Here is a 22,923-nt window from a genome sequence, read left to right as displayed (position 1 = left end):
AATTGATGGGCCAAAACCGGATTGATATTTCCAGCACCATCCTGGTGCTGTTTGATGGAGTCTACCGTCTTGGATAGCCAAGGAAATTTGCCATTTTCTTGCCAGGTTTACTTTATTTCATCACGTTGTCCAAGGAAAGCTCCTGGAGTTTCCGGTTCAGCCGTCGGAAATTGGTCTCCATCCACGAATATGGATTTCCAGGAATATTATGACTTCAGACCTGACTATGGAAACTACCTTCTGACCTCCGGGATTGGACGTGATGATAATGCCCCGGGAAACAATGGTCCACAGGATTTCAACCCAGGAGGACAGCCCTGCAATGGCCAGTATGATTCCGGAAGAAATGCGCCCCCCTGGAATATCGGCCCACAATTGTCCCAGGTTCCGTTCTCTAAGCCACGTACTACTGTTTTTTCTTCAGGCTGGGATTTATCAGGTCAAGCCGTCTATCATTCAGCTGCATACTCAAATTTTGCTACATCACAACCTCATCTTCAAGAGTCCAGCCCTCTTGAAGGAGCAGGCGAGTTGCAGGATCCAGCCCAATGGCCTCAGACATCGATCTATCAGGGCCCCACCGATTTCAGGCCTATTAATGCCAATGAGACCCCGGACTTTGGCATATCCAGTCCTTTGATGGAGGCTTCCGGCCCGGTTCCGCCATCGTTAGGAAGTTTCAACTTCCAAAGTCAGCGGTTTCCCAGCAGTACTCATCATATTCGAGGCGTCAATGGTGAAATGGCCTGGCAGGCTATGCTCAGACAGAACGAATTCAACTGGGAGTCGCAAGGGTTTCAGTCGCAGCAGGTGATTAGTAGTCCCTTTGTAGGAGAACACCCAGGTCCATCAAGACTGGCGGATACTTTTGGATCATCCACACGCGATTTGGTAACAACAAACAATGGTAATAACCCAGCTACCTGGTGCTCTTTCCAGACTGTTATCTTTCCCACAGTCATTCATCTGCAGTCACTTTCTCGAGGGGAATGTTGACCAGGAAAATAAAATATAATTTAGGTGTACGGCAACACAAAAAGATCCGTCAGAGCCGCGATATCCACTCTGGAGGAGGCTCGCATCCTTTGCGATCTGGCAGACCCATGTTGCAAGCTGCTCCGGCCTTCACATCCAGCGCTGCCTCCACAAAATCGACTGCCGACTCTGTTCCTTCTTGGCTCGTCTTGAATCCAAAAGATGGATCTGTGAGAGAAGAGACTTTATCTAAACGTCCGCAAAGACCGGCCGACAAGGCTCACAGAAGGGCCGTCAAGAACGCTGGAGGAGCATGTGCCCGATGCCGAAAGAGCAAACACAGGGTATGCTACCGAAGTTGCCTTGTCATATATGCATTTGCTCTGCTGACAGTTTTGACCTGATTATAGTGTGATCACGTCTTGCAGCGCAACAATAGTCAAGGTATGACTTTGTCGATATTTGCCAATATCTCTTTGAGACTGCATTATCCTACAAAGATTCATTATATTAGACATAGTTCATACTGATAACAAGTAGCTGGGGCAGCAGGAACAGGTGCCGATTCCTTAATAAATTGGACAAATGGGCGACAAAATCATACCACAGGCAACACACAGGACCAATCTTTAGTTGGGTTCAGAGATGCTGCTATCGGGATCGGTGGTATATTCGAGTTAGTAGTCCTACTACACAGTGCGGAGGGTGTGAAGCTGGTTTCTGACTGCATTTCGTGGTAATTCTTTTTTTTAGCACGTCTGAGATTGATCCAACTGCACAGATGCAGTAAGAAGGAGACCAAATTCCCGAACAGCTTGCATCCATGGGACTACCTCTCGAGGCGATGTTCCTTCCTACCGGTCAGGTCGACGGTAACCAAGGAGCATTGTATCCACAGGGCTGAACTAACGATCATGTCCAGATGGGCAACTGGGCTGACCCGTCTTCGAGTCGATTCCAGTAACTCTTGAAAGTCATTATTGCATTTATATCTCTGGAGCTTCTTGTTTCCTTGTATTCTCTTTGCCTATGTTTTCTTCCTTTCTTCACTTTCTGCCTTCCAGCAAGGGATCTGGTGGCATGTTTGATGACTCAACGCCATGCATCAATGTCTACGGCGTGAGGCGTGTGTAGGAGGTTTTGATTTTTCCATCATTGGTATCTATTGCTGGGTAAGGTACAGGCGCACAGTGGGACAAGGTGTTCAGGATATCATCATGATCATCATCAGAGAGAGGCTGCGCCAACGACTCCGGTCGTTCGAAACTCGGCTCGATCCGACATGACAACTTCGATGGGATATTTCCATTCCATGAATTTCGTCCAACCTGTTGCAGTGATGCTGAAGTTAGCCCTTGTTTTATATTATATTATATCATATTATATACGCCTCAATCTCGACTAATTCTCATTCTGCACGACCATGAAGAGAAACATACCCCAGTAGGCGCATTTCCTGCCGAAATATTTCCCGATAAACGGGACGATGACCATCGTCAACAACAACTCCAGTTGTTGGATGCTCTCTCTCCACTGTTCCTCCGCATCCGAGTAGCCCGACAGACTCATGTCGTCCTCTAGGTCCGACTCGGCAGTGGGTTCGGACGGCAATGACGCAATCTCATCGTCGGAGTCCAAGGGGTATGAATTAGATGTCGAAGGAACCATATAGGCCGAGGCCGAGGGAGATGAATTCGAGATGGAGAAGGTGGAAGCGGAGGACATGGCGGGCGGATTGGACAGAAGCGAAATCACCGAAAAAAAAATAATGGAATAAATAAAAGGAAATAGATGTGATGACGATAATTCAAGCACGAGTATACGAGCGCAGTCGATGGCGGCAGTCTGCCTACCGCTCAGGACTAGACTGGATCATCAGTCGCACTATTCGCTTGCTTTGGTAGAATTGGTCTGGGATATTCTTTGAAAATCGGTGATTATCGATCAATCCAGGCCCGGGAGCTCTTCTGTCCTGGATAGATAGAAATCACTTCGATATTATTGTAGCTTCTGTCAACAACTGTCCGCTCCGCCGACGTAACGGATGGAGATAGCAATCACGTGACGTAGGATAATTACGGTAATACGGTGACCACGTATGCCTGCCAATCGGAGTGATTGAATCTGGCACATCACGTGTCGTGGGATGGAGTGGGTGGCTGTCGTGACTAATTTACCAAAAGACAGCGAGTCGACCATCGAGAAACGGCGTTAATTCCCTGACTCGTCTTCGTCTTTCGCAAGCTTCATCTGGCAGAGGATTTTTCCCCGCGTCAGAAAATCAATTTCCAGGTCAGTGGTGAGCACTTGCAGCATAGTTCTGATGGCGGAAACTGTACGTCACCTATTTGTTTCCCCGTCCTTTTGCCGACGAAAACCCTCCCACATTATTTTTCTGCGGCCCTCTTCAAATACCTAACCTAGCACATGTAACCCCTCACACGGCAAACACCTGTCGCCACCTACCCACCCTGACATTATCTACTGCATCTTTGTTTCGAAACACCACAATACGGAAGCTTCATTGTCGATTTAATTACTGACTGCGATTTCTTTGCTCCGTCTGCAGGAGGAGGTCAATCTCACCGAAAAGAAACCGCGGAAATCCGTCGCCTTCAGCGAAGGGACCACCATTATGGACGAGAACGGGGAGGTCAGAGAGGCCGTGCACGTCGAGAAGAGTACGGCCGAGAAGCACTCTACTGGTAGGTTTGCCATCAGTTTATATTGTCGGAACGTTCAGTATCTAACTGTGACTGCTAGCACCAGCTTCCCCAGACAAGGAAGTCGACGAGGTCACAGAACTGTTCAAGGGCCTGGCCAAGAAGAAGAAGTCAAAGAAGCCAAAGGATGGAGAGGCAGAGGAGAAAGAGGGCAAAGAGGGCGAAGAGGCCGCACCGGCGGCTGACGGCGAGCTCGACCTCAGCGCTCTGAAGAAGAAAAAGAAGAAGGTCAAGAAGGCCGACGTGGGCGACTTCGAGGCCAAGCTGGCCGAGGCCGGTTTAACAGAGGAGGGTGCCGAAGAGAAGGGCGGTGCAGTCGAACTACCGGAGGGCGACCTCGAAGCCGGCACGGGCATCTGGGCGCACGACGCCACGCAGCCGATTCCTTACCAGCTCCTCGTCAACCGATTCTTCTCTCTCATCCAGAGCCACCACCCGGATCTGCTGTCGAGCGGGTCCAAGTCGTACAGGATTCCGCCGCCGCAGTGTCTGCGTGAAGGAAACCGGCGTACCATCTTCGCCAACATTTCCGATATCTGCAAGCGTATGAAGCGGTCTGACGACCACGTCATGCAGTTCCTGTTCGCGGAATTGGGTACCAGTGGCAGTGTAGACGGCAGCCGACGTCTCGTCATCAAGGGTCGTTTCCAGCAGAAGCAGATCGAGAACGTGCTGAGACGATACATTGGTAGGTGCCCTTCCAATTTTAATGCGTCGTTACGATTTACTGACCATGCTTTCTACCAGTTGAATACGTCACCTGCAAGACCTGCCGAAGCCCCGATACCGAACTCAACAAGGGAGAAAACCGTCTCTACTTCGTCACCTGCAACTCCTGCGGCTCGCGTCGTTCCGTCACGGCAATCAAGACCGGTTTCCGTGGCCAGGTTGGTCGGAGAAAGAAGGCTCAGTGAGATTCCTACCTACCTACCTACCTACCTACCTACCTACGTACTCGAGTGGCAAGCTGCAAGTTGCAACCTGCATCATTTCCTGTATTTATCATGTTTCCTTTCTTTTACTATTACCTTATTTATGTCTTGGTGAATGGAATGACAAGTTCAGGTTTTTTTTTCTTTTTTCATCTGATGTGACTGATGTGACCATGAATTTTCGAAAGCGGCGGAAGAGGGAGGAAAAAAAGTGGCACTTCTTTAGAAAATTTCGTTGCGCTGATATCCTTCTGCTGGTTTCGTTTCGTTTTCCATTTCTTTTCTCTTCTCATATTAGACCAATCCAATGCATGACAATCAATCTGCCTTCCATCCCATCCATCAAATCTATGGCATACATACGTGTGTCCCTGGCTGTGCTGTGATACGCCTGACGCCATTTCTATTTGCTCTGATGCTTTCATCTATCTCCTTCTCCTAACACCCCTGCCTTGTGAAACATACGCGCGCATACAGCATACAGGGTGGAATAGGGGTTGCTTTTTGCTTGCCTCTGTAGAATGTGAAATGAATCGAATCGAGGGAAGGAAGGAAGGGAGACGTCGTTTAAGTGAGATAGAGTAATGAATATAGATCGTGTGTGGGCTTTTTTTTCCTCTTCTCTCTCTGTTTTACCCTTTTTCTTTTTAGGTGCTTTTCTGACCAGACTGGAATGTAGGTAGGTGTTTATTTAGTTAGGGCTTAGAAATAGACATAGAGGTAAAGACGGAGACAGACAGAGACAGTCTTTGGACGACGATGTCGACAAAATTTGTTTTACCCTTTTTTTATTTTCCCCCCTTTCTGATTTTTTCTCTCTTATCCCTCACAAACTTAAATGTTGTGGAGACGGAGGTCGAGAATAACGACCTATTCATGCTGGCTGTTGCAGGTGAATGGCCTGAAACACTTATTATGTGGTGCAAGTATGGTAGCCACAGATCTATGAATTGTCTACTGTTAAGTATGGAGTACATACTCGGCGGCTAACTCACCCACATCATTGGTGACTCTCTCTCTCTCTCTTTCCTTTAGGACGGTACACCCTGTCTGTATACACAATGTAGCGACGTATGGATAAGCCAGCTCGATCGGGCATGCAAATAAAAAAACAATATCGATTTGACTTGCAACAGAGCTCTCCATCGCTAACTATCTGCAGATCTGACCGCAAGCGCCAACGCGACCATGAGCATCTAGGCGCCTATTAGTAGTAGTCTAAACGGTACACCTTTTCGACTTCCTACCAATCAATCGCGGAAGGGAAGACATCTCTTATTTTCTGTACTCTACCCTAGCTAGCCGCCAGTCACACATGATTTTTGAAACGTGAATTGGAGCCTATCACCTACCATATTTTCGACATGACATGACCGGGGCAGACAAGGCTTTCTCCCCGTTCGCCCAACTGCATAGAATATGCACCAATGGCCTGCCTGTTTCAAGTTGATTCAACACAGCGCAACGAGGCTGGAGCTAGTTTATATGACGGGGGCTGTGGTTGCTTCTGCCCAGCGATGGATACTTGTATCACCACAGCGGTCGCCACAGCTCAAGTGCTCGTGATTAATTTCAAGGGTCCAAGAATTTGTATACAAATGACATTTGGAAAGAAATAAATTAAATTAAATAAAGAAATTAAAAAAAGAGATAATAAATACATACGTTCTTTTGAAGAATGATGACGACCCTACGATATTTATATGTTGTGTTTTCTCTGATATCCTGCACTTCGGCGGATGGCTGGGACGACTTTACGAATAATCTTGCTACGGACCTGGTATGTACCTACATATACATCTACTGACCCTGGTCAATAAACACTGCTAATGTTGTCTCCCTCCACAGGCACCCCTCATCGAACTCTTCGGCGACCAAGTCACCAAACAATTCCTCTCCGAATCCATCTCTCTTCTCGACGACATCATCTTCGCCCTCGCGCCACTGGGAATCCTGACGGCTGTCGTGTCTGCGATCCGCGTCTGCGGAAACCCGTCTTTGCGGGCGTTTATCGGCAGAGCGCAGGAGGATCCCGGCAGCGCGGAGTTGGAGCTCCTGTCTTGCGTGTCGGAGACGACGGCGGAGATCTTTAGTGATGGTGGCATTGCGAGGGTGTTTGGGAGGCCGAAAGTCCTGGAAGTTGTGGCGTGTAGCGATGATCGTGACGATCCGGCTGAAGTCTCGCTCAAGCCGCTGAGTGAGGTAGTAAAGAGTAACAAGGGGCCTGATGATCATCTCCCCCTGATCGATGTGCCGAATCTGTCGCTGAACAAGGGGATTAAGAGGCGCAATCGGGTTTGGTTCTATCTTGCTGCTTGTGTAGGGTGTGGTTTGCAGATAGGTACGCACACTCTCTGCCCTCTTTTCCATCAAGTCCTGGTGTCCGTTACAACATCATGCAGGAATATCTGTCTATGTTCTTTCAGTTGCATCTGATCTGCTGACACGAACTGCAGGAGTCATGATCTTCGCCGCTCTCACAGTCTTCCTCTGGCCATCAACCTTCAAGAAAGACGGAAGCGCCGTCGCGAGCTACGCGTTCCCTCTGTTCATCATCGGGACGACCCTGCTCACCGCAGGCATGTTTTCCTGCGCCCTTCTCATCGAGCAGTCTTCGAGGAAATATTTCTTCCCCTTAAACAGTCACTGCAAGGTCTATTGGCTGCAGCCGGGGAATCAGAAAGTTGGTGATCAAGTATTCGAGGCTTTTGCTGGAGTTTTGCAAGGCAAGGATGATCATACGGTTGAATATGTCAGGTCAGTGCGATGCTGCGAGCAGAGTCATGGTGGTAGTAAGGACATCCCTCTTTTAGTGTCTGTTTCACTCACCATGCTCGGCTTTGTCTTCCAATTCGTTGGCCTGCGAGGACTGCATTCGTCAGTCACCCTGGCGCAGCTAGGGTCCACGCTGGTGATGGCGATCGTGCGAACAAGTCTTCGGACACAAAGAATGGAGAGGAAGGACAATCTGCTATTGCAAGAGCAAGATTTGCTGGCTCATGACAGGCAAGAGTTGGACTGGTTTGCGTTCCATCTGCATGGTGTTCGGTCATTCCATGTCAGCCCAGGGTTTGGAGACAGGTAAGTGATAACAAACTCGTCCTTAGAATCATTATGCTTATACAGATCAGCGATTCTCAGACAATGCCGTCTGACGGTATGACAAGGAAAGTCCTGCACACTCGAGTCCGTCTAGCGGAACTCACGACCCCGGACTGGGATGACATTCCCATCCGAATCGTCGCACATAACCTTGCTCGAACGATCGAAGCAACAATTGGGCTGATATATTCGTGGTCGAATATCGAGCCTAGAGATCATAAGTTCTCCATCTTTGTGGAATGTCAGTTTGATAAGACCACCTTCCCTTATCGGGGAGAATACACCATCACGGTGCAGTCGCAGAAGTACCATTCAGGCTGGAAGGTAAACGCCTTTGAATTGGAGGCCGTGCTTGGGCTGTGGATCTGGTCATTACTGCGAAGCAATCCTGAGCTTGAGCTCTGGTCCGCGAAAGAGAAACACCTGGTGCGGCTGCTGGAGCGAGATAGTAACAATCAAAGCGTCGATCACATCGTTCGATACTACCACAAATGGATCTACAGGCAAACGAGACCAGAAATCGTCCCATCCGACCGGATTCTCCGAATCGGTGGGACGTTCGGGTGCGACTTGTCGAAACCGTTTGACGCAGCAGCAGCAGACCAGCAAACGCTAGTGATGAGAACCGAAAATGGACTGAACGTGTTAGCAGCTCAGGACATCTACATTCACTTTCTCCATTCAGAACTGGCAGCAGCAGCAGCAACGCTCAAGGATCTCGGAGGCGACACGGACATTCTCCCGAGTACAACTACAACTACGAGTTCATCACAAACCACCTTCGTGGCATCCAACACCCGCATCGAAGAGCTAGCAACATTTTTCGAGACGAACCATCTCGGCTCCCGAGAAGACGCCCTCGCATGCATCGTCCCGGTGTTGAGACGACGCAACCTTCTCCCTGAACTAGCTGCAGATTCACCCGCAGTGCGCGAAAAGGTTGAGAAATGCGTCCAAGCAGAACAATGGGGGAAAGCATTTGCGATGATCCAGTGGCTGTGTGAACGCTCTGAGGGGGCTGAGTTCGAGAATTCGGTGCTCGAATTCGGGTATCTCTGCTGTAGAGGGATGATGGATCCGAGTCCAGAGGTGAGGAGCTTGGCGTTGGAGCGGATTGAGATTGTCATGCAGCAGCAGAATAATCTTCACAATGGCTATTTGAGCGAATTTGCCGAAATGCGACAGACACCAGACTCGACAAGATCAAGCTTCTGGCAGCGCTTCACTCAAGAACTCGGCTGGCTTGCATGGCAAATTGCGAAACACCACTCTGATCGATCTGCCCAAGAGCGGCTAGAGGGCTATGGCATCACGCACGATGCTCTCACCACAGGCGAGGTCGATTACGATCACGATCACGACGAGCAACTAGCGCAAGATGGTAAAGCAGCTCTGGTCGAGCTGTGGTTCGCTCTGAGCAATACAAACCACAACAACAATAATGATTACGTTGCGGGGGAATTGGATTCGGAGGGGAATGATATACTCCGTATATATACTCAACGAGCACTAGACTGGGCAGTCCAGAACAGCTACGACGCGCTACTGCAGTGGCTGCTCATCAAATTCACCACATCCGTGATGACGAAAAACACGGATTTCCTCCACGACCTCCTCGTCTACGCCGCAACACATCGCTACCACCGCGCCATCTCCATCCTGAAGCGAAACGGACTAAACCTCGACTCTCGCAACAGCCGCGGCGAAACCGCCCTGATCGACGCCGCTAACAGGGGCGAGATGTCCGCCGTGCAAGAGCTGCTCGACAGCGGAGCGGCCGTCGACGGCCGGGCAGACAACGACGCAACGGCCCTGACTGCCGCCATTGTCGCGGACCACGTCGCAATCGCACGGTTCCTGCTGCAGCATGGAGCAGGGATCGATAAGCAGGACTATCGCGGTCGGACGGCGCTGATGTGGGCTGCGCTCAAGAATCGGGTCGACTGTGCCAGGTTCCTCCTCTCCCACGGCGCGGATGTCGACATGCGCTGCAGCGACGGGAGTACGGCTCTCCTCCTCGCCGCGGCAGAGGACCATACGGAGATGGTGCAGATGCTGGTCAGTGAAGGGGGTGCGGACATCGACGCCCAGGATGAGATTGGATGGACGGCGTTGATGGTTGCGGTGAGAAGGAGGAATCTCCAGCTGCTCCAGATGCTGCTTGAAAGACAGGCTGATGTCCATAAGCGGAATGTGGATGATGCGACGGCGTTGACGTTGGCGAGGGATATGTGCTGGGAAGAGGCTTGCAATATTCTTCTCGAGAAGACAGCAGCAGCACAGCACAACACAGTAGAGAACCGGGAAAGAGGGTTGATTTAATGTGTGGGAGCGGCGCCCCTTTCTACCCTTGTTATATGACCTTTATAGTACGCAAGTGGGATTCAGATGGATATAAAAACATGCAATTGGCGATGATGAGATCGGTACATAGATGAGATAGGTATATATAGACAGAACAGATCATCACAACAACACGATTCGCAGAAAAGATAAGAATGAATCTTGGATATCAGCCATGATAGTAAAAAACGAAAAATGAGGTATATATCAAAATTTTCGTGCCTGCACTTGTAGGGATATAGTCATCATCATCAAACATAGCTGGAGAAATTCCCCTCTTCATCCATTCATGATAACAGCCACCTCTTCACACACACATTATGCATGTATGTGTACATGTATTATGCACATACATACTTAAGGGGCGCTGCTGCTGCTGCTACCCGCTAGCGGTACTCGCCCCAATATGCGTCGCAAAAGCGTTGATGTTTCTCGTCTGCAGATACACCGTCCCGGGCCCCGTGAATCGACAGACCAGTCCCTCGCCGGAACTGAGACCGGAGATGATGCCGCCCGAGGCGGCCCGTTCCATGCGGTACTTGCAGTTCCAGGCGACGAGGTGGCCGTTGTCGATGTAGTATTCTTCGCCTTCGATGAGCTGCGATTGTCAGGTCACTATATCACCACCATTCGGGAAAAAAGAAAGAAAGAAAATAAAGAGAGGGAGGGAGAAGGACCGAAGAAAAAAAGAGAGAGAGAGAGAGAGAGAGAGAAGCCAACGCTAAACAAGTATGCAAGACGACGGCTTACATCTTTCTTGAGAATCGCACCAAAACTCTGTATCCAGACCAAGCCAGTCCCCGTCATCTTGTAGACAAAGAGCCCCTCACCCGAAAACATCGCCTTCGCCAGGCTCTGGGTCTGGTAGTCCTTGTTGATGCCGCTCGTCGCCGCCAGGAAAGCATCCCTCCCGACCTTCCATGCCTCCGAACCGGTGAAACGCAGAACGGCAATGTCTCCAAGCACAGACGGCGCCAGGAGAAGCTCGCCTGGACCGATGAAGGTCGAGTGCGCCATCTCTCCGCCTGCGATGAACTTCTTGAGACTGACCTTGATGGAGCCCTTGAGGGTGATTGTTGTGGACATGGCGATCATGACACCTAACGGTTTGGATCTTGTTAGGCTGTTCGAAATACTCCTGAGGTATTGCCAGCTTACCTGGCTTCGCGACGATAGGACACCCCATCGCCAGCTGAATCGTCAACAACGAGTTGCTATCCCGATGACTGATCCGGTAGCTGCCCCCATTAAACGTCCCAACATCATCCGCACTTGTCGAAGTCGCGCCAACAAACTTGCCAAAGGCCGGTGCGCCCCCGGGGTACTGTTCCATCTTCCCCGTCGGCGGCGGAGACATCGGGGGCGGCGACATCAGCGGCGGCGAAGCCAATGGCGCCTTGTTATACGACGCAGCCAAAGCGGCATTGATTGGGGCAGGTCGTCCATTGGGACTGAATGGGGGCGGTGGAGGACTCGTCGTGGAGGGTCGACGATCAGGATAGTCAGCCTGCGAAGAAGGAGTCTGCGGCGGAGGAGGGTAGCTGTAAGTGACAGGTGGGAAGGCCGGAGAGGCTTGGGGAGGAGGGGGGAAGGCTAGACATGGACATCATGAGCAGAGCTTCTTCAACCTGCCATGATGGGAAGAAATACTTGCGGATCTTGGGGGAGCTGCCAGAACTATTAGTCAGGCTTTTCCTGCATTCATCGCAGAAGAGACGACGTACGAGGAAATTCTGATCCCTGAGCCGAAGGAGGAGGAGGGTATTCCGCTTGCGACATCATTTCGGATGAGAGATTGGACTCGCCGAGCCCGCTCTGCTGTGGCCGTCCAGGTGTTTCTCTCTCTAAATAGTTTGCTAGTATAGGATTGTGTAGATCTGAGATGCTGGTTGAGATTGAGATTCTGTGCCGTACAGCTCAATGCGATGATTTTATCGATTCGATTGGGGTAAGATCGATAATCGACAGGCTATACAGAAATCAGGACTTAACGTATGAGAAAGCAACAGTTCGAGAAACTCTCTCTAAATAAGCTGACAGCTTGGCTTTTCAGATAGATTCCAGGCTGACCACGACCCATTCATTTAATTGCGCTCCAGGATCGACAGCCTCCGTGACAGTCTCCTCATCATGCATGTGCTCTAAACCGTCTAAGATGGCGGGCGCTAAGATACGGCGTGGGAGAGGCTCGATGCGCCTGCGGGGGCGGCGTTCTTGCTGCCGGCGATGGCTTCATCTGTGCCTGATTGGCGCTCGCTGATCAGCGGAGCGCCTTGACATCGCATCTTAAAACACACATCGCTCCAATCAGATCTGCAGATAGGACTGCGGGAGACGTCGCAGGTAATACGGAGGATTCCATTATTAGCCCTTTGCAAGAATTGCCGATTATTGAAAGAGAAGAGAGAGGAAGCCGTGAAACATGTGGCCTATTGCTTACCCCTCTTCTCGAATAGTGGCTGTTCTGCTGATCCTCCCCTTTCGAAACTGGTTAGAATAAGTAACCATTGTTGTTAGTATGATCCAATGTCAAAATACCTTATTAGCTATTACCATGACCAATAATATATCGATCGGGTAGAAAACTGTTCTATAAGGCTGTAATATGTTTCTGACCATCTATGGATAGCCAAGCTCTTCCATTGCAAATAAGCTGCCTTGCAACCCGGATATAATACAGGGAATTAAAATATTTGACCTAGATGACTGTCTCTGCCTCTTTGTATCTGAGGATGAGGTTATGACTAACGAACACGACACTATCGCAAATCAAACCCTACTCTTTCCGCAGGAGAGAAATGGCTGTAGGCCAGGATTTTTTTTTCAACTGGCTCAAGAGTACGGAGGGGATATCCAGTTCATCGTCAGACGCCACAGGTCCATGGAGTTCGATATAAAAACAGAAATCCCCACATGGTTTATATTTCAAGCCGTACCAAGACGGAAGGTTTCCAAAATTAAGGATAGAGGGGGAAATAACAATAATTTAACTTAGGAGACAGCTCGAGAAGCGAATATAGGAAAGTAAAAGAAAGTGAGAAAAGGAGAAGAGACCGCCGTAGCAGCACGTCACTGCCTGCAGATCAGATTGCAATGGGGATGGCATTCCGTCATTGGTCATGTCCTTTCAGCATCACACTCAGGAGAATGCGTCAGACGTTCGACAGAAGTTTTTAATCTCATCACGCCATATTGCCGATTTCATGCCCAATCTATTCATGGCACTTGAGGCAGGAGTCCACATGCTCTGCCCTCCTCTATTCCGTCCATGCAAGGCGTCAGCTCGAATTGTATCGTGAATGTGGTTCTCACAGAGGCCAATTTTCTTTCCTGGGGAATGGCAACGCGTTTTCGTTTTCGGAATGAAACCGTAAACGGGAAACCGATCGAAATAATCCGCAAATAATGTATCCTAATCAACTCGATAGACCGTGCCAGATCATCAACGCCGCAACGCCGTTCCAATAATGCGCAATCCCACCGATCCCATTCAGCATATTCCGACCCAAACAAAATAGCGAGTGTTAAAAAGCAATGGCAAGGAACTAAAAGAGCCCGTTGACAATATTCGAACCGAGCGTTGCTCCGGCACCGAAGATTGCTAAATAGCAGTCAGAAGCTTCCGATTCAGACGGATACTGGTATTATTGGATACGCACCCGCATTGCCCATCTTCTTTCCAATCTTCTTACCCTGCTCCTCAAGCTTACTCGTCCGCCGACCTGGCGTTGAAGCAGACGAGCTACCCTGACTGACTTCCAGAGGTAGGTTTCCGTAGCTTGTGGGCTGCGGTGCCACAATGGGAGGAGCGGGCTTCTCATCTAACACAGTAACGTAGCTCCGTGGAAAGATACCTTCCAGACCGGTCCGTTCGTTCCGACCACGCCACCCTGATAGTGCGTTAGCACGGTCAACATGCAGCAAATACATGTCACATACAATCATTGTTCATATGTTCAAGGACCTGGATTCGATCATGTGGCTGCAAGGCCAAATCTCCCGCATCGGTGGGCGTGTAGGCGTACAAAGCTGAAGCAATAGAGAGAATCGGGGGAGGTTGGGAGTATGCAGGCGGGGGCGCCGGGCTGGGATACTGGTTGGTCTTTTCGTTCAAAGTGGTATTTGCAAGCTGGCTCGTGGGCGGGCTGTATGCCGGAGTGGAAGCTGGTGCCTGAGTTGAAGCCGCAGGTTGTGATTGCGAGATCGGAGCGTGGAGCTGGGTCTGATTCGGCAGTTGAGAGAGAATCGACGAGAGCTGTTGTGGAGTAATCACGGCTGCATCTGCAAGAAATTCCAGTTCCTGTCATTCGTAGTCAGTCATGATGTTCAAAGCAAGTCGAGACAAAGAGGGGATACCGACAGTGCGGATGGTGCGAAGCGACCGATTGGTCATCGCGGTGGTAAAGTCGCCCTGCGTCGCCATGGCGATTCGCAACTCAACGGGCAGGGACAGAAGTGAGCGACAGTCTAGAAGAGAGAGATCTCGAATGTCGAGAGTTGTCTGGTTGAGATGGATGGAAGAAGAAGGGGGGTCGTGTGAGAAGGAGTCAGCAAGCGGCGCAGGCTGCTTACTGTAGACGTGGAGGCGGCGGTGGAGCAAGACCCATTAATAGGTTCTCGGCACAGATAGCCGTCCAAGCCATCTCGACTCAGCCTCAATGCGCTACTACATAACAACCCAGATGAATTGCTTTGATTGAGTAGCTGATAGGCTTTGCTGATAGAGTGATATTCCTTCTCTGTCCTGATGAAGGACAGCGCATGCGAATTGCTTGTTGATCAGGTCAAAAGGGGAGATCAGATAAAGCATGCAGCTGATAAGTGATGGATTATGTAAGCAAGTACCCACGTTGTAACTAGTACCTGGGCAAAGGAACGCTATGAATGTACCGGTGGGTACCTGGCCTTGGCACCGCCCGCATGTCTCACCTGATCATCTGCTTTATATTTTTCTAATTCAGATGCTATGCAGATACACTTTATATTGAGCTACAAGCTTGTTTTTTTTCTTCTTGGTATAATTGCTCATTGTGCTATGAAGTGTGCAGAGTTTCCAGTTCTACTTCAAGTGCTCCCTGTTTCTATATCTTTGTTTTCTCGTTTCAGTCAAAGACCTTGGTATACAAGATTATCTTGTTCATAGTTGTTACCACCGAATATCATTTTAATATCGATATAATGCTTCTTACACAAACCATACATATGTATCATTCAAGAACATATACGCTAGATGTTTTTCCTGGGATTCCACTCACATACACTTTGCTGCCGCCGACATAATCAATCTGCTAGTTCTCTTGCCTCAGCGTCAACCTGCGTGAAGCCTGGCACCATGGCGACCATCGTCATGGCGAATAGTCTGCCTGTCTTGCTGTGATTTTGTGAAGCTCAACGTTTCATCTCCATCACTCTTCATTGCCCTTCTTCCCGTCATCTGTCTCATCTGCTGGGCTGTGATATTACTACAAGGCTTTCTACAATTCCAACCCCAGTTCTGATAATGAATCAAGAACCGCAGGAGCTGGAGCAGATCATGCAGCCAGGACCCTCGCGTAATTGTGACCCAATTCCAATCAAAAACTTCAGTCGTCCGTTTGGGTCTCAGCCGGACGTGGCTGCATCTTCTGCCTCCCTAATATCGAGCCCGGTTTATGAAATCCAGTCCATTTCCTCCGCGAACGATCGTGCCAGTACTCCTACTACTGCTGCTACTGCTGCTACTCCTATCTTGAATGCTAGCATGGCGTCCTCCCCGAGCTTTGATGACTACCTTCCTTTCTTCACGCCGGCCGAGTTACCAGTTGTGTCGGAGACCCAGGCTCTCTCGTACGGACAGCTGAGAGAATTGGATAGTGTAAACAGTTACGAAAGACACCGAGGTTCGACGCCCTCGTTCGTTCCTAATCAGTTCGACACCGTGACTTTTGAGCCTCCGAACGGCGGATTTCAGGCCTGGGCGCAGGTGCTATGCGGGTTTCTGATTGCCATGAATACACAGTAAGTTGATCTCGTCCCGTCGATGTAGTTGTGATCGCTAAACATACTACCAGGGGCTTGATTTTGGTAAGGCTCTTCCTTCACAGGAGAAGGACATATTTGTTTAACATGACGCAGGCTTTCGGAGTGTTCGAGAGTTACTACCACAAGAAATTCCTGGGAAAACAGACTTATTTCAAAGTCGCCTGGATTGGATCGGTTCAGCTGTTTGCCATGTTCATCGTCCGAGCGTTCAGTGCATCTCTGATCCAGAAGCACTTTCGTGGTTGCTTCACCGGTGGCAGCGCCCTGCTCCTGCTGAGTCTCGTTTTCACGAGTTTCTGTACAAAATGGTGGTTACTTTTCTGCATTCAAGGAGTCAGTATGGGTGTGGCCATGGGCCTGGTCTACAATTCGGGGGTGATCGTGCTCACGTCGTACTTTTCGACCGGCCTTGGACTCGCCACTACGATTTGCTCCGTAGGATCTAGTTTTGGTGAGCATCCAAGTAAACCTCTTGTGGATCTTACTGACTTCGGAAGGTGGCATCATTTTCTCCCTGATCGCAGCAGAGTGTCTCCGCGTCGTGGGATTTGGTTGGACCATCCGAAGTATGTAGCCACCATTCATCATCAATTAATCGTGGCTAACGATCTTCCAGTCATGGCCTTGATCAATCTGGTGACAATGATCCCGGTCAATTTGGCTATTCGACCGCGGACCTCGCGTGTGACTCCTTTCATGTCGACCATCAAGTGGACTTCCTTGAGTAACTGTCCTTTCATTCTGATGGCAATTGGTGTGATTCCATGGCTTGATGTATACTCCGTACAATGCTAATTGAGACGATAGGGATGTTTTTCGCTTTCTGGGGCCTTTACTTTGGGTTCTACTTTGTAAGTTCAGCCGGACGAATTGTACTCCAGACTGTCTGCTAACAATATACTACGATAGATTGTCCCCTTTGGCAAGGATGTCGTGCATATGTCTTCAACCCGCTCGGCAAGTCTTCTGGTTGTCATGAACATCTACAATCTCATGGGTCGGGCTATCGGCAACCTGCTCAGTGGTTGCAGCTTTGGGCCGATGAACACCTTAACTGGTGCGTGCTTCATCGTTGCAGCCGCAATATTTATGGAAATTACCACCAACACCGAGGGTGCTACGTACTCGCTGGCTTGTCTGTACGGATTTGTTGCGGCGGCAATCCAGAGTCTCCACGTCGGAGCGATCTTTAATTTCTGCGGTACTGACCGGACGAAGATTCAAACGAAGATGGGCTTCACTTTTACGCTGATCTCTATAGCTGCCCTGACTGGAGCGCCTCTGGCCGGCTACCTGATCGACCTCAATCACGGAAAATACTTCTACGCCCAGCTTTTCTCGGGAATGTGCCTCATCATGAGTGCCATACTTTTGCTGAGCGCTCGGCTGGGGAAAAAGAGATGCGCAAATCGAGCTTGACCGGCTGCATTAGGACGAGAGATTGTACCGGAGGCTTCGATTGTTTCTTTCCATGGTTAATCTCTCTCCTATTGTTGTCGATGAATGATGACTGCACACCGTAATGTAAGTTGCAACGCTTGTATTTGTTGGGTTCAGGTCTTTCTTTTTCTTTCTTCTTCCTTTTCTTTATCTTTTTTTAATGAAAACAACAAAAAAGAACTACTTGTGAATGGAAGAAGAGTGTCATACAGAAACAGTCTTCTGGGATATTAGGGTTAATCTGACTCGTCGATTCCAGGAGGAGTGGCGATGATGACTAAGACTTTTCCACACATTCCTATTTTAGTAAATCTGCAGAAATCGAACAATGACTCAAATTTGAGATGACTACGTCCAGATAAGCCAATTCTTGATCCTCCAGATGACTCACTAAGTAAAAACCATAAAAATCTGTCGATGTAGTCATGCTTGTCGGGGTCCAGAGATGGCAAAGGCAAACAAACCCCAACCTCGACCAGCCCAACCGGAGATACACCGCCTTTGCCCCCCCAAACTCCGCTCCGCCTCTCACGGCTCGAGAAGCTTCTGTGTCATCCATATAAATATCTCCGAGCCTCAACAGGGCCAGAGTCAATTTAACAACTCACCAGTCACGCGATATCCAGCTGTCAACTCTCCCTCCGACGCCATCCACTATCAACGTCTCCCGACGTCTCCTCTCCTCCTCTGATTCCGATTTTCATTCTACAGCAGGGAGACGGTTCTTTAGATTCCTCACGAGACATCCCACCTTCATCCGGTCTATCACTCTCCCGCCATCGACTCAACTGAAACACCTCTAATTCGAACCTCTATACTACACTCAAAATGTCGAGCGACTGGGACTCCGTCACTCGCATTGGAAGCAAGCACCGTGGAGGTAGTGTGCAGCGCGAGACCGTCGTCAAGGGCCGCAGCGCGTTAAATGCCGCCCAACGGTCCGGTCTGATTGTTGGAACTGAGAAGAAATTCAATACCGGCAATGCTGTAAGTGCAACCCATTCAAAATTTCGCAATCATGACAGCTATCTAACCACTTGTTTTACTGCTGCAGGCCGCCCGCGCCACCGCCGTCGAAGGCCAACACCTCACCAAAGTCGACCGCAGCGACGACATCGTCAAGCCCAAGACCGTCGGCATGCAAGTCGCCGAGGCCATCAAGCGCCGCCGCAACGAGGAAGGCTACAAGATGTCGCAGAAGGACCTCGCCACCAAGTGCAACACGACCGTGTCCGTGATCCAGGACTTTGAGCGCGGCACGGCCATTCCGGACCAGAAGGTGCTCTCTGCGATGGAGCGGGTGCTGAACATTAAGCTCAGAGGGTCGGATATTGGGAAGGAGAAGTTCCCCAAGAAAAAGTAATCATATATACCATACCATATATGTGGCCCGGGGGTGAGCTTGGGAACTTTTTCTTGGGGAGAACAAAACAAAAAAAAAAAACAAACTTACTCTTTTACCTCCTTTCTCTTTATTTTTTCCTTTTTTTTTACTTCTATTTCATCTGGCCTCGTTCATTTTTTTGATGAATGACCACATGGGCATATGGGCATATGGGTATGATAATGGAAGCATACACCGGTCGGAATGAGTGTCGACCGTTGTTGTCGTCGTTGATGATGCATTGGGATTTTTCTCCTTTCTCTCTTGTCTAGAGTATAATAGACCCTTGCACGGAAGGGGAAAAGAATAAAATGAAGTGAAAGATCACGAGCTGGTCTGTGGCCATGTATTATTTATTCCTTTCTTTTTTTTTTTAGGCGGTCATGGTTATGTTTTCAAGGTCACTTCCCTTGTAGAAAGAAGAAATGCATCACCGAGAGAATGAGACCCTATCTCTCTACGAATAAAGGGATATTTCTTTCAGCCTCGTGACTTGATATCAGACTTCCGCTTTCTCTTCTCTGCATTCATATGACAACGATGTAGAGGATTCCAAATCGCTAGCTAGAACTATGCCCATCCATCTCTGCTGAGATTCGTTCGATGTATCTATTCCATACTTTATCTAACTTTCCTCTTCTTTGTCTTCAAGAGGAAGTAACTCCGTAGAAGTAGTCTTTTTTGTCCCTTTCTTTCCTTTTTTTTTTTGCTTGATCTATATCTTACAAGGCTTAGGCTTAAGCCCCTCCCTTTTAAAGTAACCATTCATTCATCCATTTCCTCCCTCCGAGAATGGTAAATATTCTTTCCTCTTCTCCCTCAGCCTCACCTTCTTCGATTCAAAGATTTACCTAGCTAGGTTCAGTACGTCCCCCATCGCAGCAAAAAAAAAAAAAGCTCGTAGAGAAAAAAAAACGCATAGGAAAAAAAAATATGTCTGTCGGTGTCGGATGAGGAAGAAAAAAAGAGATAGTTTTCACATTAAACAACGACAACAGCAGCAACAAGAAGATAAAAAAACATGACTGATGCCAACTCAACTCCGATTTATGACGTAAAGAAATAAAAGAAAAAAAAAACAAGCCGGGTCAGGTACTCCAGAGTGAACCGGCCTTTTTTTTTTTCGTCTCCCTTCCTTTTTTTTTCCTGTTCATTCCGCGTATCTCTACTGATCTCGTGACACATGGCATACGGCTCTGATATGGACAGTAGACTGGCAACATGTCCCTGTATAGCATATCTACCGCCTCATCTGCTCCCGCTCAACCTCGTACATAAAGTCAAAGTACGGCTTGTCAAAGTGATGCACACGAACATATCCGTCTTCTCCACCAGACGCGTAGGCTGTACCCGCAGGGTGGACAGCAATGGTGTTGAGCGGACCGAAGTGGCCCTTGACGCGGCCGATCTCGTCCTCGAAGATCTTGTGGTAGAAACGAGCCTCGAATTTACCCTGTCGCGCAGATGTCGTCGTCACTTCCATGGCGGCCTGGCCACCGCCGAGGATCACGTAGTCCTTCTTCGCGGTGATGGCGGCTGTGTTTAGAGGAGTGTCGGCGACATAGGTCTTTAGGACGGCGAGGTTGCGGGAGGACATAATCTTTAACCAGTTAGCGAGCGACCTGTATAAACATTCTCGGATTATATACCTTCGCAGTCTTGTCTCTTGATGCGGTGATAAAGTACGTGCGGTCGGCGGAGAATTGGATGTCGTTGATCTGGTAGTCGAATTCGTGGGCTTGGACATTTTCCAGCTGTTCGCCGGTCTTCATTTTCAAAGTCAGCACGAATCCAAGATTCACAGACCTGAGGATTGCTGACGCACCTTCGCATCATATTGACTGACACTGCCATCTTCATGCCCCGCAATGATATACTTGCCCAGGTAGCTCCATCCCGCCACCGTCGCCTTGCTCTCCGTACAAGTGATCTTCAAACTAGGCTCATCGGTCTGGTCGTTCAGGTTGTTCCCCTGGCCATCGCCGTAGCGGATGTCGAACACAACGATCGTGCCCAGATAGCCCATACGCTTCTCCGTAACGGCAAGCAGCCTGCTGCCATCGGGACTGAATTCGACACGCTTCACCGCCGTGGGGAAATCCCACACCTTGACACACTCTCCCGTCTTGACGTTCCATAGCCGGACCGTGTTGTCTGCTGAGCCGGTGGCGACGAGTACTGAATTCGGGCTGACATCGACCGTCCACAGCGCACCCTGGTGACCGTGATAGGTGCCGAGGCGTTCCCCGTTCGCGGAGAACCACACGCACAGGACCTTGTCCTTGGCTACCGAGAAGAGGAGATCGCCATCGCGGTTGAATTTAATCTGATTCAAAGACCGTTCCTATAGCAGAAAAAGCAGGTTAGTCATGGAACCCAATTTCTCGAGGAATATATTTCGCGGGACCACCAACATGGCCTTGAAGAAGGATAGGCCGCATGCTGGGCCGATCAATCTCGCTGCTGTAATTACTACAGCAGCAGCAAATCCAGACAAATTTGTCGTAAGTTCAGTTCGACTCTTGAAAATGAATCGTTGGCGGGGTTGTAGCGGGGAATGATAGTAAGCAAGTTAATCTCTTCTTTACTCCCGTCTATCGCGGTGATAATTTCATCGCACACTTTGGCAGCCGCGCCAAGACCTTGCCCGCCTCCAGGGCTCTGGATGATACCAGATACGGTAATTTTACCGGAGGAATAGAATCTCCGATGAGTAGGGCTCAGCTTGTCAAGCCCTAACTGCCTGAAACCTGAATTGGGAAGCGGTAGGGCTAGGTTACGCTTTCGAGATTCGGATTAATTATCCGGGTATCCCTAAACCGAGGTTTATCAAAAGAGGTCATCTTTACTTCCTCAACTTTAATTTCTAGCTTTACTTCTATGGTGATTCCCAAAAATGAAATGTATAAATTTGGTAACTGCCTGCATACGGATAACAACCTCCAGTGTGAGGATTCCCTATCGTATCGTTCTCTCTCTAGCGGAAGAATAGGCGAGGAATGCCACCGCTTTCAAACACGACAGTGCCCTTCTTGAGTCAGTAATTTCAATTCGACGGATGAGAAGTCGTGGCGAAGGAGTGGATGCTGTTGGTTATGGAAGATACGTAGTACCTAGTTCCTGGGCTGGGATAAAACCAAGTGATCGATTCACACATTTAGACGTTACTTACTTTACTCTGGACTCATTATCAAACTCAGTAGTGGCGTGGGGGCAGATCGAGCTGACCTATCTACAGTCTACATACCTATTAGGGCACATCCAGCTGAAAAGGTGCAGCGCACTAACGGCACCGCCAACATATGCATGCATGCAGGTTTTCGGGAAAGATAGGATATGATTATCAGCCTCATATGCTGGCGTATGCTTGCAGAATCACACTCATCGGAAAAAATGACCTGTGGAGAGGAGTACGCGTGCTGGCAGGGATATCGTACAGTACCTACTACCTACTGTATACTTACCCCGCTCTTGGATCTGTTAGGGCGAGGGGGGTAATCCGATACTCATGTCAATCCACATTAAACGAGGAACAAAAAACAATAGACCGTCTTGAACATCGCAGATATATGTTAGTTACGAGAGGCATTCCCCACCTCCCCTTCTCCTCCTCTGAGCCTCTGCCCCGAGTTGAACTTTTAAGTACCTAGGTAACTATTGTCTGAGCATTTCAAACTTAACGATTGGATTGGACACGATCATCAGTGATAATCACCTCCCCTTCCTATTTTTGGATTATTATCAGCAGGTGAACATAACACCGCCGAACTTTAATCCAATCTTGTACTGTATGCCAGAAATATCTATATATATGTAGAGTGAGAACGAACAGAACCCAAAATAATACTCCATACATACATAATTCGTAACACATCCATCCATTCTTTCTTTCCACGAGACCACAAAACGAAACTTTGGATCCAAGCCCTTTTTTTATTTTCCTTCTCTCCCTCGGACTGTCGACACGCCATTCTTTTTTCATTCAGACTTTCCAATTGTTCTT

The 22,923-nt window shown here is 49.0% G+C and overlaps 10 protein-coding genes across 10 annotated transcripts; 5 read left to right on the top strand and 5 right to left on the bottom strand.

Moving 5' to 3' along the window:
- Nucleotides 1-189: 189 nt before the first annotated feature.
- On the top strand, nt 190-1,765 carry VTN77DRAFT_2105 (uncharacterized protein; the record flags this gene model as incomplete). Its single annotated transcript, XM_069417910.1, has 5 exons — nt 190-907; nt 1,021-1,319; nt 1,386-1,419; nt 1,516-1,651; nt 1,729-1,765. 5 exons carry the CDS (start codon nt 190-192, stop codon nt 1,763-1,765), a joined length of 1,224 nt encoding a protein of 407 aa, XP_069279585.1.
- A 437-nt stretch (nt 1,766-2,202) lies between these two features.
- VTN77DRAFT_2104 (uncharacterized protein) lies at nt 2,203-2,700 on the bottom strand (the record flags this gene model as incomplete). The annotated part of the gene is made up of 2 exons (XM_069417909.1): nt 2,203-2,303; nt 2,415-2,700. 2 exons carry the CDS (start codon nt 2,698-2,700, stop codon nt 2,203-2,205), a joined length of 387 nt encoding a protein of 128 aa, XP_069279584.1.
- A 598-nt stretch (nt 2,701-3,298) lies between these two features.
- On the top strand, nt 3,299-4,612 carry VTN77DRAFT_2103 (uncharacterized protein; the record flags this gene model as incomplete). The annotated part of the gene is made up of 4 exons (XM_069417908.1): nt 3,299-3,310; nt 3,545-3,680; nt 3,739-4,386; nt 4,446-4,612. The coding sequence occupies 4 exons, from the start codon at nt 3,299-3,301 to the stop codon at nt 4,610-4,612; spliced, it is 963 nt and encodes a 320-aa protein (XP_069279583.1).
- Nucleotides 4,613-6,308: 1,696 nt separating this feature from the next.
- VTN77DRAFT_2102 (uncharacterized protein) lies at nt 6,309-10,054 on the top strand (the record flags this gene model as incomplete). The annotated part of the gene is made up of 4 exons (XM_069417907.1): nt 6,309-6,410; nt 6,479-6,971; nt 7,087-7,711; nt 7,762-10,054. 4 exons carry the CDS (start codon nt 6,309-6,311, stop codon nt 10,052-10,054), a joined length of 3,513 nt encoding a protein of 1,170 aa, XP_069279582.1.
- Nucleotides 10,055-10,454: 400 nt separating this feature from the next.
- Nucleotides 10,455-11,857, bottom strand: VTN77DRAFT_2101 (uncharacterized protein; the record flags this gene model as incomplete). The annotated part of the gene is made up of 5 exons (XM_069417906.1): nt 10,455-10,673; nt 10,826-11,175; nt 11,234-11,668; nt 11,726-11,743; nt 11,800-11,857. The coding sequence occupies 5 exons, from the start codon at nt 11,855-11,857 to the stop codon at nt 10,455-10,457; spliced, it is 1,080 nt and encodes a 359-aa protein (XP_069279581.1).
- Nucleotides 11,858-13,620: 1,763 nt separating this feature from the next.
- On the bottom strand, nt 13,621-14,498 carry VTN77DRAFT_2100 (uncharacterized protein; the record flags this gene model as incomplete). Its single annotated transcript, XM_069417905.1, has 4 exons — nt 13,621-13,676; nt 13,735-13,965; nt 14,015-14,375; nt 14,436-14,498. 4 exons carry the CDS (start codon nt 14,496-14,498, stop codon nt 13,621-13,623), a joined length of 711 nt encoding a protein of 236 aa, XP_069279580.1.
- A 1,110-nt stretch (nt 14,499-15,608) lies between these two features.
- On the top strand, nt 15,609-17,515 carry VTN77DRAFT_2099 (uncharacterized protein; the record flags this gene model as incomplete). Its single annotated transcript, XM_069417902.1, has 7 exons — nt 15,609-16,072; nt 16,126-16,138; nt 16,190-16,547; nt 16,594-16,662; nt 16,713-16,850; nt 16,904-16,947; nt 17,006-17,515. 7 exons carry the CDS (start codon nt 15,609-15,611, stop codon nt 17,513-17,515), a joined length of 1,596 nt encoding a protein of 531 aa, XP_069279579.1.
- An 849-nt stretch (nt 17,516-18,364) lies between these two features.
- On the top strand, nt 18,365-18,899 carry VTN77DRAFT_2098 (uncharacterized protein; the record flags this gene model as incomplete). Its single annotated transcript, XM_069417901.1, has 2 exons — nt 18,365-18,523; nt 18,591-18,899. 2 exons carry the CDS (start codon nt 18,365-18,367, stop codon nt 18,897-18,899), a joined length of 468 nt encoding a protein of 155 aa, XP_069279578.1.
- Nucleotides 18,900-20,160: 1,261 nt separating this feature from the next.
- On the bottom strand, nt 20,161-21,361 carry VTN77DRAFT_2097 (uncharacterized protein; the record flags this gene model as incomplete). The annotated part of the gene is made up of 4 exons (XM_069417900.1): nt 20,161-20,520; nt 20,570-20,686; nt 20,746-21,264; nt 21,335-21,361. 4 exons carry the CDS (start codon nt 21,359-21,361, stop codon nt 20,161-20,163), a joined length of 1,023 nt encoding a protein of 340 aa, XP_069279577.1.
- Nucleotides 21,362-21,392: 31 nt separating this feature from the next.
- VTN77DRAFT_2096 (uncharacterized protein) lies at nt 21,393-22,232 on the bottom strand (the record flags this gene model as incomplete). Its single annotated transcript, XM_069417899.1, has 2 exons — nt 21,393-21,663; nt 22,168-22,232. 2 exons carry the CDS (start codon nt 22,230-22,232, stop codon nt 21,393-21,395), a joined length of 336 nt encoding a protein of 111 aa, XP_069279576.1.
- Between the last annotated feature and the right edge of the window lie 691 nt (nt 22,233-22,923).

This window comes from Rasamsonia byssochlamydoides, assembly GCF_041956645.1.
Source record: "Rasamsonia byssochlamydoides strain NRRL 3658 unplaced genomic scaffold VTN77scaffold_16, whole genome shotgun sequence".
In the NCBI taxonomy this organism is placed as follows: domain Eukaryota; kingdom Fungi; phylum Ascomycota; class Eurotiomycetes; order Eurotiales; family Trichocomaceae; genus Rasamsonia; species Rasamsonia byssochlamydoides.
The sequence above is the reverse complement of the archived record's forward strand: the minus strand, read 5'-3'. Positions and strand labels throughout refer to the sequence as shown.